This window comes from Ranitomeya imitator, chromosome 9, assembly GCF_032444005.1.
Source record: "Ranitomeya imitator isolate aRanImi1 chromosome 9, aRanImi1.pri, whole genome shotgun sequence".
In the NCBI taxonomy this organism is placed as follows: Eukaryota; Metazoa; Chordata; class Amphibia; order Anura; family Dendrobatidae; genus Ranitomeya; species Ranitomeya imitator.
Genome location: NC_091290.1, coordinates 22,406,525 through 22,424,781, shown reverse-complemented (window position 1 = coordinate 22,424,781; position 18,257 = coordinate 22,406,525). Strand labels below are relative to the sequence as shown.

At 42.7% G+C, this 18,257-nt stretch overlaps 1 protein-coding gene across 4 annotated transcripts in view; it reads left to right on the top strand.

The window, feature by feature from the left end:
• NELL1 (neural EGFL like 1) overlaps positions 1–18,257 on the top strand; it is a 784,159-nt gene that overhangs the window by 588,265 nt on the left and 177,637 nt on the right. For all 4 annotated transcript variants that reach the window (XM_069738862.1, XM_069738865.1, XM_069738866.1 and 1 more), the window contains one exon: positions 16,458–16,553. In XM_069738862.1, coding sequence (XP_069594963.1) covers positions 16,458–16,553 — 96 coding nt within the window. The remainder of the gene's footprint in view (positions 1–16,457; positions 16,554–18,257) is intronic.

Sequence of the window (18,257 nt, the reverse complement as noted above, 5' to 3'; positions counted from 1 at the left end):
CTATATATGTAGTCTCCAGTATTCTAGTAAAATGTTTAATCCCCGTCAAACGTCATGTGAACTGATAGTGACATTACGTAGCTCCTACAATGGTCTCTGATAACGAGAAGTCAACAGAATTTACAATTATCTTTGATTGTGAATGGTGGCGAAACAATGTATCTCAGTAACATCTTGGTTACATCTATAATACCTGTAAAACTTTATTTAAAAAGAAAAATCAGAAATAAAAGGTTTTGAGCTTGAGACGAGACTGATACATATGTATCAGGTAAGGTGGACGGAGATTCTGAAGGCTCAGGAATCGCAGCTGCCAACATCTCCAAAGACACAGATCTCATTTTTACTAAATGTGACATCGCTTCTAAAGGGAATTTTTTTTTGCATCCCGGATGTCCTCAGTCCCATGGCCTGAAATGCAAGTGACAGTTGTTGACAGGCTTCACGGGAGCTGCTCTTGTTAAAGCAACTAATGTATTTTTTTTTAAGCTCAGACTGTTCTCAGCTTCTGAAAATGAGGACAGACACGCGGGGTCAGAACACAAGACCCAGAAATATGTCTCATACTCTGCCCAAAGGATCATAAAAAAAAATAAAGCAACTGCATAACGGCGGTTCTGGATATTAAGTTCATTGCTAGAGAAATCGTTATTACTGCTATGGAAAGAAAAGTTTATAGAAGTTTCCTGCCTTTAATGGAAAAGTAAAATATTCTTATAGTCAGTAATACGTTGTGAGAATGCTCATTTACTGACTGACAGAATTATCCCCATGATCAGTACAGGATCAGTAATGTAATGTATGTACACAGTGACTGCACCAGCAGAATAGTGAGTGCAGCTCTGGGGTATAATACAGGATGTAACTCAGGATCAGTACAGGATCAGTAATGTATGTATGTACACAGTGACTGCACCAGCAGAATAGTGAGTGCAGCTCTGGAGTATAATACAGGATCAGTACAGGATCAGTAATGTAATGTATGTACACAGTGACTGCACCAGCAGAATAGTGAGTGCAGCTCTGGAGTATAATAAAGGATGTAACTCAGGATCAGTAATGTAATGTATGTACACAGTGACTGCACCAGCAGAATAGTGAGTGCAGCTCTGGAGTATAATACAGGATCAGTACAGGATCAGTAATGTATGTACACAGTGACTGCACCAGCAGAATAGTGAGTGCAGCTCTGGAGTATAATACAGGATCAGTACAGGATCAGTAATGTAATGTATGTACACAGTGACTGCACCAGCAGAATAGTGAGTGCAGCTCTGGAGTATAATAAAGGATGTAACTCAGGATCAGTAATGTAATGTATGTACACAGTGACTGCACCAGCAGAATAGTGAGTGCAGCTCTGGGGTATAATACAGGATGTAACTCAGGATCAGTAATGTAATGTATGTACACAGTGACTGCACCAGCAGAATAGCGAGTGCAGCTCTGGAGTATAATACCGGATGTAACTCAGGATCAGTAATGTAATGTATGTACACAGTGACTGCACCAGCAAAATAGTGAGTGCAGCTTTATTTGTTAGTTATATATGGAGATCCCTACTCTTCATATGCACCTGTTCTCTTTTTGACATTGACGGTCAGTCTTTCATATTTCCTTCTTCCTTCCAGCTGGCTCTGCCATGCACTAGGTCCCATGTCATTACCTTGGGCACGATGAATGTCGCATCACACATCACCGAATTACAGGGAACCTGTCACCCCCCAAATCGAAGGTGAGCTAAGCTCACCAGCATCAGGGGCTTATCTACAGCATTGTGCAGGTGTTGGGCCTTTCTGACCTTTCCCGGCGCCTGCGCACTGCAGTACCTTGCTCTGCCCTCAACAAAGCAGACAAAGTACGCCTGCGCCGGAGCTGCAGTGTGAAGACAAGAAGAGGACGTCATCCTATGAAGATGGGAGGCACTGGACCGGACCGCGACACCCATCGGACCGGACCGCAGCGGGGAACGCCCCTGGGTGAGTATAATATAACCTCTTTTTCTCATCTTTCAGGATACACTGGGGGCTTATCTACAGCATTACAGAATGCTGTAGATAAGCCCCTGATGCCGTTGGGCTTAGCTCACCTTCCATTTTGGGGGTGACAGGTTCCGTTTAAGATTTGGAGAATTACTCAAGTCTGTGTCGTGGTTGCTCATGATTTGACTTGACTACAAGAGGTTACATAGTTGCAGATTTGTAATATCTGAATACACTGTGTGACAAGGTCATTGGTAAAATACTGCAGGGGAGATATGTGTCACTGAGGCTAATGGCTTCAGTTATATGAACTTGAAAAAATGCTCCAGTACACTAAGTGCTGAGAGGGGTTTATCGGCCATGTTAAAGGCTGGGTTTTTGTGAACAGCCGAATAGTGGGTGTTGAGCTGTTCACCATATCTCCACCTAAGGGTGTGGTCCAGAAGGTAAACAGGCATCCTTCTGCCTCCTTCAGTGTTCAGTGTGCCTGGAGACGAGAGCTCCAGAGCTGTGCTCATATTGAAGTAAACTGAACCTGGTTGATATCCTGAGCGGGCAGATCACTGCAGCCACACAGACTGTTCTGTATGCTGTTTTTGTTTTCCCATTATGCTAGAAATGCTGTGCTTATTTACCTTTTTTAATAAACCAGTGGAAATGCAAGCAGAAAGCGTTCCGGTGTCTACCTCCGTGACCAGCCGAGTGAGCCGATCTACCACAACAGTTACATTGTTTCAATATCCAGACCTGAAACCTTGCGCTTTTCACATTAGCCAAATTAGTGCAAGGAAGGTTGTAAATGTTCCGACAGCAGAACGTTGTAACGCACCCAGCATTGAGCATATCGTCTTGGCCTATTTTGTAGTAGATGGGTTTTGGGTGTAGAACATGAGGCCTCCTGTCATTTACCGGTACCCGACTGTTCGGATTGCTCGGCCGGTCCCAGGTGGCGTGCTGCTAAGCTCAGATAACAGCTGTGATTCTGTAAATGATCTATTTGCAATGCAGATGTTATGCCGCCTTCAGCTGCAGCCAGTCAGCACAGAGAGCACCGCACGGCTCCGTCTATCACAGACATGGGGGGTTCTGCTTATTTTTAAACAGAAACAAAACACCTCTTGTCAAACAATTCTCAGCGGAAGAGCAACAAAACAAAATGCATTTTTTTTTAAGGAAGCACATATCTTACTGTTTTGCGTGCACACAATGATTGTGCATTATGCATAAAGCTTGGATTTTGGAAGTCGGAGTGTGATTTGTTTTCTCATGAAGAGTAAATAGAGGGGCACAACGAGGAGGGTGTGGGGATCCGTCTGGTGTAGTTGGCAGGGTGCTGGTGTTTAGGCTGTGTTCTCGGGACTTCACAGCTTTGTCTGTTGTAGTAAACTTTGCAGCAAAATCTATTAACACATCCGAATACAAAGAAAAGAAGATATTCTGCTTTATATGGATTACGCGGAAAGGCGTAATGTAGAGGGACAATTTGGGTATCGACTCTGACACTAGATAATGTCGGGGTTGATTCTTATCGCCCATGAGTCGCCCTCTTCTGACAAGTTGTTATGAAAAGTTTCTTAGTTTTTCTTTGTGACATCTGTGCCTTGGAGAGTTTGAGTAAGAACTGGTACGGTCTCCATTACTTACAGTATCAACCACTTAATGGCGGGTTGCATTGGGCACAGGGTGGCACTATTACACTGGAGAATTCCTGATGTGCTTGATTGGATACTGTTATTTGTAAAATTATTGACATGTTATTTAGATGGTGAGTGAGTGTCTTTTTGTTTTTTTTCTAATGTGTATATTTTAACAATTTTTTATTTATACCATATGATTATTGGCTAAGTTTTAACTACTTTCCTTTGGAGCTGGAGTACATCCCCTTTTGGAGCATAGAGAGCATAAAATATTTAGCATTAGGGATGGGTGGACCCAAATGAATGGGAGGCTCAAAGAATCAGTGTTTCCCACACTGTCATCTGTGAAACAGCGCAGGGAAACATCGGCTCTGATTGGCGGTAAGTTTGTTACCACCACTCAGAGTGCTGCGTTTCCCACGCTGTCACATAAAGGACAGCATGGGAGCCAGCAGCTGTGACCGGCGGTAAAAAAGTTACTGCCGGTCACAGGAGCCAGCTGATGAGAGTACTATGCTCATCATAGTACGCCTGGTCGTGCTGATAGCGAGAGCAGACGAGGCTGATGAGTGTATTCTCCCACTGTCACCTGTTAATAGTAATAAAGATCTCAGTGAGATAATTAGTGTAGTGCGTGTGTATTTTACTGTACATGTATTTAGCTAATAAATACATAAAAGAAAAAAATGTTGTAGGGTCCCCCTTATTTTTAATATCCAGCTGAGGGAAAGCACACAGCTGGGGGCTGGTGTTATTCTTCTGGGAAAATGTAAATATCCATGAATCTTCACAAGCTATTAATATCAGACCTCATGTCATTTTTTGGGGGGGTCCTCCTATATTCAATAAGCAACAAAGGCTAAACAGGCAGCTTCGGGCTGATATTAATAGGCTGGGAAGGGGCCATGAATATTGACCCCCTCGCAGACTAAAAACATCATCTCTCAGCCGCCCCAAAAAAGGTGTATCCATTTGAAGCACCAATTCTGTTTTTTGCCCAGCTCTTCCCACTTACCCTAGTTCAGTGGCAAGAGGGGTAATAGTTTTGGGATGTCCGCTTTGTAATGTTAACTGAGAACAATTCCAGGGTTAGTAATGGAGAGGCGTCTATTAGACACCCTTATTGCTAACCCCGTAGTGAAAAGTAAGAAAGACACAAACAGAAAAATGGCCTTTAATTGAAATAAACATAGTCCTTTTATTGAAATAAACACTCCCAGATCCTCTTTTACCCATTTATTAATGTGAAAATAAAAAATCAAAGTTATATAGGCACTTCTTCACTGATAACGCATAATTCTGATGTCCCACAACGAGCCCCAACTCTGCTAAATCTGGTTGCATTTGCTAATCTGTGACAAATGTTAATGCTCAGTAAGACAGCCAGCTCACTCTGAGATTAGCTTGAGAACGCCGCTGCATGTGATCGGCAGTAACCTTAACCCCTTCATGACCCAGCCTTTTTTGACCTTAAAGACCTTGCCGTTTTTTGCAATTCTGACCAGTGTCCCTTTATGAGGTAATAACTCAGGAACGCTTCAACGGATCCTAGCGGTTCTGAGATTGTTTTTTCGTGACATATTGGGCTTCATGTTAGTGGTAAATTTAGGTCAATAAATTCTGCGTTTATTTGTAATAAAAACGGAAATTTGGCGAAAATTTTGAAAATTTCGCAATTTTCACATTTTGAATTTTTATTCTGTTAAACCAGAGAGATATGTGACACAAAATAGTTAATAAATAACATTTCCCACATGTTTACTTTACATCAGCATAATTTTGGAAACAAAATTTTTTTTTGTTAGGAAGTTATAAGGGTTAAAATTTGACCAGCGATTTGTCATTTTTACAACGAAATTTACAAAACCATTTTTTTTAGGGACCACCTCACATTTGAAGTCAGTTTGAGGGGTCTATATGGCTGAAAATACCCAAAAGTGACACCATTCTAAAAACTGCACCCCTCAAGGTACTCAAAACCACATTCAAGAAGTTTATTAACCCTTCAGGTGCTTCACAGCAGCAGAAGCAACATGGAAGGAAAAAATGAACATTTAACTTTTTAGTCACAAAAATTATCTTTTAGCAACAATTTTTTTATTTTCCCAATGGTAAAAGGAGAAACTGAACCACGAAAGTTGTTGTCCAATTTGTCCTGAGTACGCTGATACCTCATATGTGGGGGTAAACCACTGTTTGGGCGCACGGCAGGGCTTGGAAGGGAAGGAGCGCCATTTGACTTTTTGAATCAAAAATTGGCTCCACTCTTTAGCGGACACCATGTCACGTTTGGAAAGCCCCCGTGTGCCTAAAAATTGGAGCTCCCCCACAAGTGACCCCATTTTGGAAACTAGACGCCCCAAGGAACTTATCTAGATGCATAGTGAGCACTTTGAACCCCCAGGTGCTTCACAAATTAATCCGTAAAAATGAAAAAGTACTTTTTTTTCACAAAAAAATTCTTTTAGCCTCAATTTTTTCATTTTCACATGGGCAACAGGATAAAATGGATCCTAAAATGTGTTGGGCAATTTCTCCTGAGTACACCAATACCTCACATGTGGGGGTAAACCACTGTTTGGGCACATGGTAAGGCTCGGAAGGGAAGGAGCGCCATTTGACTTTTTGAATGAAAAATTATTTCCATCGTTAGCGGACACCATGTCGCGTTTGGAGAGCTCCTGTGTGCCTAAACATTGGCGCTCCCCCACAAGTGACCCCATTTTGGAAACTAGACCCCCCAAGGAACTTATTTAGATGCCTAGTGAGCACTTTAAACCCTCAGGTGCTTCACAAATTGATCTGTAAAAATGAAAAAGTACTTTTTTTTCACAAAAAAATTCTTTTCGCCTCAATTTTTTCATTTTCACATGGGCAGTAGGGTAAAATGGATCATAAAATTTGTTGGGCAATTTCTCCCGAGTACGTCGATACCTCATATGTGGGGGTAAACCACTGTTTGGGCACTCGGCAGGGCTCGGAAGGGAAGGCGCGCCATTTGACTTTTTGAATGGAAAATTAGCTCCAAGGAACTTATCTAGATGCATATTGAGCACTTTAAACCCCCAGGTGCTTCACAGAAGTTTATAACGCAGAGCCATGAAAATAAAAAATAATTTTTCTTTCCTCAAAAATGATTTTTTAGCCTGGAATTTCCTATTTTGCCAAGGATAATAGGAGAAATTGGACCCCAAATATTGTTGTCCTGTTTGTCCTGAGTACGCAGATACCCAATATGTGGGGGTAAACCACTGTTTGGGCGCACAGCAGGGCTCGGAAGGGATGGCACGCCATTTGGCTTTTTAAATGGAAAATTAGCTCCAATCATTAGCGGACACCATGTCACGTTTGGAGAGCCCCTGTGTGCCTAAACATTGGAGATCCCCCAGAAATGACACCATTTTGGAAACTAGACCCCCAAAGGAACTAATCTAGATGTGTGGTGAGGACTTTGAACCCCCAAGTGCTTCACAGAAGTTTATAACGCAGAGCCATGAAAAAAAAAAAAATTATTTTCTCAAAAATGATCTTTTAGCCTGCAATTTTTTATTTTCCCAAGGGTAACAGGAGAAATTTGACCCCAAAAGTTGTTGTCCAGTTTCTCCTGAGTACGCTGATACCCCATATGTGGGGGTAAATCACTGTTTGGGCACATGCCGGGGCTCGGAAGTGAAGTAGTGACGTTTTGAAATGCAGACTTTGATGGAATGCTCTGTGGGCGTCACGTTGCGTTTGCAGAGCCCCTGATGTGGCTTAACAGTAGAAACCCCCCACAAGTGACCCCATTTTGGAAACTAGACCCCCAAAGGAACTTATCTAGATGTGTGGTGAGCACTTTGAACCCCCAAGTGCTTCATAGAAGTTTATAATGCAGAGCCGTGAAAATAATAAATACGTTTTCTTTCCTCAAAAATAATTATTTAGCCCAGAATTTTTTAATTTTCCCAAGGGTAACAGGAGAAATTTGACCCCAATATTTGTTGTCCAGTTTCTCCTGAGTACGGTGATACCCCATATGTGGGGGTAAACTACTGTTTGGGCACATGCCGGGGCTTGGAATTGAAGTAGTGACGTTTTGAAATGCAGACTTTGATGGAATGCTCTGCGGGCGTCACGTTGCGTTTGCAGAGCCCCTGATGTGCCTAAACAGTAGAAACCCCCCACAAGTGACCCCATTTTGGAAACTAGACCCCGAAAGGAACTTATCTAGATGTGTGGTGAGCACTTTGAACCCCCAAGTGCTTCATAGAAGTTTATAATGCAGAGCCGTGAAAATAATAAATACGTTTTCTTTCCTCAAAAATAATTATTTAGCCCAGAATTTTTTATTTTCCCAAGGGTTACAGGAGAAATTGGACCCCAAAAGTTGTTGTCCAGTTTCTCCTGAGTACGCTGATACCCCATGAGTGGGGGTAAACCACTGTTTGGGCACACGTCGGGGCTCAGAAGGGAAGTAGTGACTTTTGAAATGCAGACTTTGATGGAATGGTCTGCGGGTATCACGTTGCGTTTGCAGAGCCCCTGGTGTGCCTAAACAGTAGAAACCCCCACAAGTGACCCCATTTTAGAAATTAGACCCCCCAAGGAACTTATCTAGATATGTGGTGAGCACTTTGAACCCCCAAGTGCTTCACAGACGTTTACAACGCAGAGCCGTGAAAATAAAAAATCATTTTTCTTTCCTCAAAAATTATGTTTTAGCAAGCATTTTTTTTTATTCACAAGGGTAACAGGAGAAATTGGACCCCAGTAATTGTTGCGCAGTTTGTCCTGAGTATGCTGGTACCCCATATGTGGGGGTAAACCACTGTTTGGGCACACGTCAGGGCTCGGAAGTGAGGGAGCACCATTTGACTTTTTGAATACGAGATTGGCTGGAATCAATGGTGGCGCCATGTTGCGTTTGGAGACCCCTGATGTGCCTAAACAGTGGTAACCCCTCAATTCTACCTCCAACACTAACCCCAACACACCCCTAACCCTAATCCCAACTGTAGCCATAACCCTAAACACAACCCTAACCGCAACACACCCCTAACCACAACCCTAACCCCAACACACCCCTAACCATAACCACAACCCTAATTCCAACCCTAACCCTAAGGCTATGTGCCCACGTTGCGGATTCGTGTGAGATATTTTCGCACCATTTTTGAAAAATCCGCGGGTAAAAGGCACTGCGTTTTACCTGCGGATTTTCCGCGGATTTCCAGTGTTTTTTGTGCGGATTTCACCTGCGGATTCCTATTGAGGAACAGGTGTAAAACGCTGCGGAATCCGCACAAAGAATTGACATGCTGCGGAAAATACAACGCAGCGTTTCCGCGTGGTATTTTCTGCACCATGGGCACAGCGGATTTGGTTTCCATATGTTTACATGGTACTGTAAACCTGATGGAACACTGCTGCGAATCCGCAGCCAAATCCGCACCGTGTGCACATAGCCTAATTCTAAAGGTATGTGCACACGCTGCGGAAAACGCTGCGGATCCGCAGCAGTTTCCCATGAGTTTACAGTTCAATGTAAACCTACGGGAAACAAAAATCGCTGTGCCCATGCTGCGGAAAAACTGCACGGAAACGCAGCGGTTTACATTCCGCAGCATGTCACTTCTTTGTGCAGATTCCGCAGCGGTTTTACAACTGCTCAAATAGAAAATCGCAGTTGTAAAACCGCAGTGAAATGCGCAGAAAAACCGCGGTAAATCCGCAGCGGTTTAGCACTGCGGATTTATCAAATCCGCAGCGGAAAAATCCGCAGAGGACCAGAATACGTGTGCACATACCGAAACCCTAACCCTAGCCCTAACCCTACCCCTAGCCCTAACTCTACCCCTAACCCTACCCCTACCCCTAGCCCTAACCCTACCCCTAACCCTAACCCTAGCCCTACCCCTAACCCTACCCCTAACCCTATTCTAACATTAGTGGAAAAAAAAAAATGTCTTTATTTTTTTATTGTCCCTACCTATGGGGGTGACAAAGGGGGGGGGGGTCATTTATTATTTTTTTTATTTTGATCACTGAGATAGATTATATCTCAGTGATCAAAATGCACTTTGGAACGAATCTGCCGGCCGGCAGATTCGGCGGGCGCACTGCGCATGCGCCCGCCATTTTGGAAGATGGCGGCGCCCAGGGAGAAGACGGACGGGACCCCGGCTGGATCGGTAAGTATGATGGGGTGGGGGGGGGGACCACGGGGGGGACCACGGGGGGGGGGGGGATCGGAGTGCGGGAGGGGTGGAACGGAGCACGGGGGGCGTGGAACGGAGCACGGGGGGGTGGAACGGAGCACCGGGGGGGGGTGGATCGGAGTGCAGGGGGGGTGATTGGAGCACGGGGGGGTGATTGGAGCACGGGGGGAGCGGAGCACTGGACGGAGGGGAGCCGGAGCAGTGTACCGGCCAGATCGGAGGGCTGGGGGGGCGATCGGAGGGGTGGGGTGGGGGCACACTAGTATTTCCAGCCATGGCCGATGATATTTCAGCATCGGCCATGGCTGGATTGTAATATTTCACCCGTTATAATGGGTGAAATATTACAAATCGCTCTGATTGGCAGTTTCACTTTCAACAGCCAATCAGAGCGATCGTAGCCACGAGGGGGTGAAGCCACCCCCCCTGGGCTAAACTACCACTCCCCCTGTCCCTGCAGATCGGTTGAAATGGGAGTTAACCCTTTCACCCGATCTGCAGGGACTCGATCTTTCCATGACGCCGCATAGGCGTCATGGGTCGGAATGGCACCGACTTTCATGACGCCTACGTGGCGTCATGGGTCGGGAAGGGGTTAATGATGTCACTGCCTCTATTCTATATAATCGTCTAAGGGGCACTTCCATCTGTCTGTCACGGAAATCCCGTGTCGCTGATTGGTCGCTATCGGTAGGCGACGGGCACAGTCCGGCCGTGAATTCGCCCCTTCTTACTCTCCGTCAGTGCCCCCTCTATACTCCCCTCCTGTCAGCGCTCAGACAGGGTTAATGGCTGCGTTACACCGCATTATGCCGCGGTGTAACGCAGTCCGTTAACGCTTCTATTAAGCCTGTGTGACCAACTTTGTACTATTGATGCTGACTATGCACATGTGGATGTGCAATATATTACGTGGCTGGGCAATATACTACGTGGCTGTGTTATATAATGCGTGAGCTGTGCTATATACTACGTGGGTTATGCTATATACTACGTGGCTCTGTTATGTACTACGTGGGCTATGCTATATTCTATGTGGCTGTGTTATGTACTACAGTACTGTGCAATATACTTGGCTGGGCAATATACTACGTGGCTGGGCAATATACTAAGTGGCTGTGCTATATACTACGTGGGCTGTGTTATATACTACATGGCCTGTGTTATATATTATGTGGGCTGTGTTATACGCTGCGTGGGCTGTGCTGTATACTACGTGGGCTGTTTTATACACTGCGTGGGCTGTGCTGTATCTGTGCATCATGAATCATGGTATGTGTTAAAGGGGGGCCCACTGAGACTCTTTCGCCCGGGGCCCTCAAAAACCTGGAGAAGGCCCTGGCTTCACTGACTGGTCACGCTCGGACGTCCGCGAACAATCAACGATTAGGCGGAGTCCAGCTGTGAATTGGCGCAGAATTTGAACCATTCTTCGCTAATTGCTCGCGCCCGGCCGGCTGAATCCTGTGTATAAATTGCATTATTCTGAAAACTTCATAAATAAACTACATACATATTCTAGAATATCCGATGTGTTAGAATCGGGCCACCATCTAGTTTTTGATAACTAGCCAAGATAAAGCTGACAGCTGGGGCCTGCAGCCCATAGCTGTCACCTTTGCCTGCGCTGGTCATCAAGAATAGAGGACACCAAACTTTACCGTTCGGGTTCGCCCATGTCTATTTAGCATGACTTTAGAAGACAAACTTTTTGAGCAGCACAGGTTTAATGCAGCGTCACCACAGAGGTACTGAAACGTAACACAACTCCCATTAAAATCCATGAACTGTATGTGCAATGAATAAATATGTCGGGCCCTCCAACTTTTTGGATTGTAGCATCCTAGATTGGTCATGGCTCATGGTTTGGAGAGCCCCACATGTGTTAATTCAGAACTACCATGTTTCCCTCAAAATAAGACTTACCATGAAAATAAGCCCTAGCATGATTTTCCATGATTTTGGAGAATGCTTGAAATATAAGCCCTAGTCCAAACCTAAGCCCTAGTCCAAAAATATACCCTAGTTACAGTCAGGACCAGTGTTGGGGAGGGAGGGGGTCAAACTGGGCAATTTCTCATGGCCCCCACTATCTTAGGGGCCACAAGCATTTCTATTCCTACATTACTACTGTTCTGTACTGCATATGCAGTGAGTGTATATATATATATATCTCAAAAATTGAGTGCCAAGTTTCATTCATCTTTAATATACGGGGTAGACACCCTACTTGAGCACCGCCAACCTTCATATCTACTGAGTGCCGTGTTTTCTTACCGTATATATATATATATATATATATATATATATATATATATATATTATATATATATATATATATATATATATATATATATATATATATATATATACAGGTGCATCTCACAAAATTAGAATATCATCCATCAAAAAGTTAATTTATTTTAGTTTTGTGTAGAGTCATTACAAGCAGAGTGATCAATTTCAAGTGTTTATTTCTGTTAATGTTCATGATTATGGCTTACAGTTAATGAAAATCCAAATGTCATTATCTCAGGAAATTAGAATACTTTATAACAGCAGCTTGAAAAAATGATTTTAAAATCTAAAATGTTGGCCTACTGAAATGTATGTTCAGTAAATGCACTCAGTGCTTGGTCGGGGCTGCTTTGGCATCAATTACTGCATCAATGCAGCGTGGCATGGAGGCGATCGGCCTGTCGCACTGGCACTGCTGAGGTGTTATGGAAGCCCAGATTGCTTTGATAGCACCCTTCAGCTCGTCTGCATTTTTGGGTCTGGCGTCTCTCATCTTCCTCTAGACAATAGATTCTCTATAGGGTTAAGGTCAGGCGAGTTTGCTGCCAATCAAGCACAGTGATACTGTTGTTTTTACACCAGGAATTGGTACTTTTGGCAGTGTGGACAGGGGCCAAGTCCTGCTGGAGAATGACATTTCCATCTCCAAATGCTTGTCGGTAGAGGGAAGCATGAAGTGCTCTAAAATTTCCTGGTAGACGGCTGCGCTGACTTTGGTCTTGATAAAGCACAGTGGACCTACACCAGCAGATGACATGGCTCCCCAAACCATCACTGATTGTGGAAACTTCACACTAGACCTCCAGCAGCTTGGATTGTGACCTCTCCACTCTTCCTCCAGACTCTGGGACCTTAATTTCCAAGGTCTAGTGTGAAGTATCCACAATCAGTGATGGACCGCAGAGTGAAGGCAAAAGGGCCAACAAGTGCTAAGCATCTCTGGGAACTCCTTCAAGATTGTTGGAAAACCATTCCCGGTGACTACCTCTTGAAGCTCATCAAGAGAATGCCAAGAGTGTGCAAAGCAGTCATCAAAGCAAAAGGTGGCTACTTTGAAGAACCTAGAATATAAGACATAATTTCAGTTGTTTCACACTTTTTTTTGTTAAGTATATAATTCCACATGTGTTAATTCATAGTTTTGATGCCTTCAGTGTCAATGTACAATTTTCATAGTCATGAAAATACAGAAAAATCTTTTAATGAGAAGGTGTGTCCAAAATTTTGGTCTGTACCGTATATATATATATATATATATATATATATATATATATATATATATATATATATATATATATATATATATATATGATAAAACACTCATTTTTTCCTACTTTATGGGTCTACTAACTCCATTACTCCTTTGTGGCACCTGTCTGACATTGAGTACAAAGTGTAGAAGTTTTTTTTCTGCATCACTTGTTCCCCCGCTATCCCGCCTGAAAAGTAGACTTTACTTATTCACATAACATATTTCAATTAGATCTTCATGATCATTCAGTTTAAATGTGAAATCATCTCTCGGAGCGAAGTCGTTCCATTTTACTCAGGAAGATTCACAATCCATAAAAACAGCCATGACCTAAAATAATGTTTCCAATTCCTGAAGCTTTTACTAGACATCAAGTTTACTGTATATTATGTTGCATTATTTAGTATATGAATAGAATATATTTATATTCAGATATAATCCATATGCGGTGGCAGGTGCTCTGCGTGATACAATGTAACAACTCCGGAATGTTGACAATAGATCTTTCCTGTTTTGCAAGCAGCTGCAATATCCGTACATTATCAGTCCCATCATCCATATTAACACCTTATAACACGCTATTTAGTCTGATAATAAATATTAATAAGGGCTTTTAAATCTAGATTTACAAGAGGGGGGGGGGCGGCTGGAGTTTATTACTGAGGAATTGTACATTGTAGCCAGTGAATTTGGAGTATTTGTTTGCAGCGGCAAACCACTAAAAACATCATAAATAAACAATGCCATTATTTCCGGTGTATACACAAAATAATCGAGCAGAAAGTGAGGAGATGACGGCTCCGAGCTGCGCTAATCCTGACTCACAATATTACACAGTAAAGCAGAAGTTTTCTTCCTACCCCCCATAAAGGCAACAGGGAAATAATCAGTTCCTAAGGAATCTGTAATTGACAAAAGACTTGATTAATAGAATATTAACAACCAGACAAAAGCTTAATACTTCTCCTTCTCAATGAGGTGTGTATACTTTTGTATTTTTTTAACTTCATTGCTCCATTGCAGATATAAAGCAACTGTATGAGAAATATCTAGAGATGAACGAATCTTTTCAAATTAGAATTCACAAACTTTACCAAAATCTTCTGAAAAAAAAAAAATTTTTTTATTTGAAGTACTCCAAGAGCCCAGAAAAGATATGTGTAACACTCTGAGGTCTCCTAGAGCTGTACCCAACTCCTGTCTAGCTTCTTAATGGAAACACAGACTTAGGTTTTATTCATACATCATTATTTTTGCTCAGTATTTCATCAGTATCTGTATGCCAAAACTAGGAATGTCTCCAAAACATAGAAGTGTCAATTTTTCAATTGTAGTTTTTCGTTGTAAGCTCCACTCGTGGCATACACAATACGCACCAAATGCTGACGTGTGTATAAGCCCTTAGTAATGGCATGGTGACCTCTACATATTTGACCATGGATAAATGGATGTAAACTGTTTTTCACTGCTGTCCTGTCACACTGTCTGTACAGTTACTTCAGTGTTTTATGGTTTCTCTGTATGACTATTGCCAAGCTGTAACATCCTCTCGCTATCCAGATTCACACTAAAATGGCTGCTGCAGTCCCTGTTTTTGCTTATATACGGACTGCGATATTCCCTCCTGATAGACTATGGTGTACCATGTGTTGTTCTAAAAAAAAAAGAAAAAAACACAAACAAAGAAATCAGTCGGAGCACAGGCTGGTAGATGTACAATAAGTAGGAGCACGTTCACACTCTGGCCATTTCACAAACAAAACGAAAGAAAAAACAAAATGTGCATATACACTGTAGTAAATAAATAGTACTACTACATGTAAACAGCATAGGGTAACTTAGTTGACACTATTTTCATCAACAAAAGTGTAAAAGCCATCCCACCGCAACAAGGTGTACCCAATTGGGACGGTCCTATCCTGTCTACAGTATCAAAACCTTGCCTTGTGTCAGCCGATCTCAATATTAATAAAGGGGATGGGAGATCTACAATACCCAGATAGATTAGCGAAATTAGGATTATTTAGTCTAGAAAAAAGACGACTGAGGGGCGATCTAATAACCATGTATAAGTATATAAGGGGACAATACAAATATCTCGCTGAGGATCTGTTTATATCAAGGAAGGTGACGGGCACAAGGGGGCATTCTTTGCGTCTGGAGGAGAGAAGGTTTCTCCACCAACATAGAAGAGGATTCTTTACTGTTAGGGCGGTGAGAATCTGGAATTGCTTGCCTGAGGAGGTGGTGATGGCGAACTCAGTCGAGGGGTTCAAGAGAGGCCTGGATGTCTTCCTGGAGCAGAACAATATTGTATCATACAATTATTAGGTTCTGTAGAAGGACGTAGATCTGGGGATTTATTATGATGGAATATAGGCTGAACTGGATGGACAAATGTCTTTTTTCGGCCTTACTAACTATGTTACTATGTTAATATAGATGCCCCCGGAAGAAGCTAGTGGCGAAACACGCGTCGGGGAGTGGAGACGCTACACCTGACATCTCTGGTCATTAGTGATGAGCGAACATGCTCCTATAAGGTGTTATCTGAGTATGTTCAGGTGCCAACACTATTTCACCATTTTATTGAAGACACTGTGTATGTGAATTCTCAGACATAGTGTCTTCAAAAAAATGGCGCAGGATATCGCCGGTTGCATACACGTTGACTGTTTACTTGATAGACTGTTTAGACTAGATACCATACGAATGTAGCAAACTGTTAAGACCTTTATTGATTTGGTGTTTCAGCACAGAGGTTCTAAAAGGGACTGTCCAGGAATTTTACATTGATCCTTAGCATAAGTCATTAATATCTGATCCATGGGGTGAGATACCCGCACCCCTGCTGCCAATCACGTTCTCCCGATGCCGGATGTGCTGAGTTGCAGAGCGCCATCAACAGAATAGTGTCCGCAGCCTTGTACTGCATGGGCACAGATGATCAGCGGGGGTGCCGGCTGTCGCACCAGATATTGATGACCTATCCTAAGGATAGGCCATCAGTATAAAAGTCCTGGACAATCCCTTTAAGTATTGATTCTTATTACACTGATAACTTTATCTTGTGTTTTATTTTGTCTTGTAGCGTTATGCGAGGAGGGTTGCAGGTATGGTGGAACTTGTGTGGCCCCAAACAAGTGCATTTGTCCCCCTGGATTCACAGGAGCTCACTGCGAAAAAGGTACAATCATAATACTAATGTTATTGTATGCAGGGGTGTAGCTATGGAGGGGGGGACTTACCCCAGGAATAGCTGGGTAATTATGTGGACGGAGCACAGGGTCTGGGTATCCTCTTAATTTGTAGGACCCATTGAGTTTCTGCCGTTTCCCCCCTCTCCTGCCTGTAATTCAATGCTTTTTGCCAATGGCTGCAGCTGGGTCACAATGGACAGTAGAGGAAGCGAGCGTTAAGAGAGCAGGGAGTGTGCAGAGAGCAGGGATTATGCTGGGAGTGTGCAGAGAGCAGCAAACGTGAAGAGAGCAGGAGCGTGCAGAGCGCACGGAGTGTGCTAAGAGCAGGAAGCGTGCAGAGAACAGCAAGCGTCAAGAGAGAGCAGGAGCGTGCAGGGAGAGCGTAGAGAGCAGGAAGCGTGCAGAGAACAGCAAGCGTGAAGAGAGCAGGAGCGTGCAGAGTGCAGGGAGAGCGTAGAGAGCAGGAAGCGTGCGGGGTGCGCAGGGAGCTGTTTCCTCTGTTCACCATAGCCTCCTGTCTACAGCTGTGGTGAGATGAGACGGTGACCTGCGTGAGAAGTCAGTATGTGTAATGTGTGCAAGTTTGTGCAATGCATTTGAATATGTGTATCAAAGTATTAATATGTGCAGTATAGTGGTATTATCACTGGATATGCTATACATTTATCATATTACTTTTGTACAGTATAGTGGTATATTATTATATAGAGCATAGCAGTACTATTTAGGTGTATAGTGTAAAAGTACTATTTATTTGAACAGTAAAACAGTATTAATGTGCACAGTATACCAGTAATATTTATGTGTACAATATAGTTTTAGTATTGTGTACAGCATCCCTGTAGTATTTATTCATACGTATTGTGTACACCAGTTCCATTGATATACCGTATATAGTATAGCAGTAGTATTTATGTACAGTATAGTGGTATTTATGTGTACAGAACAGCAGTATTTTTTGTATCTAGCACCATGGTACAAATTACGTGTACAGTATACCAGCACTATGTGTGTACCGTATACCAGTATTATTTATGTGTACAGGTACCAGTACTATTTGTGTACCATATACCAGTATTATTTATGTACAGTATACCAGTACTATTTATGTAGACAGTATACCAGTATTATTTATGTACAGTATACCAGTACTATTTGTGTACAGTATACCAGTATTATTTATGTACAGTATACCAGTACTATTTATGTGGACAGTATACCAGTATTATTTATGTACAGTATACCAGTACTATTTATGTGGACAGTATACCAGTATTATTTATGTACAGTATACCAGTACTATTTGTGTACCGCATACCAGTATTATTTATGTACAGTATACCAGTACTATTTATGTGGACAGTATACCAGTATTATTTATGTACAGTATACCAGTACTATTTATGTGGACAGTATACCAGTATTATTTATGTACAGTATACCAGTACTATTTATGTGGACAGTATACCAGTACTATTTGTGTACCGCATACCAGTATTATTTGTGTACAGTATACCAGTACTATTTGTGTAAAGTTTGTTACTATTTATCTGTTTAGCAACCTGTGTGTGTAGAACCGTATCCCATAAACTATAATTTTACGGTGGGTATAATTTTACCCAATAGTATGCCACGCTGTATTTCTTGCCATTTTTTGCTGAATCAGCGGCCCAGAATGGAGCTTCCATTCC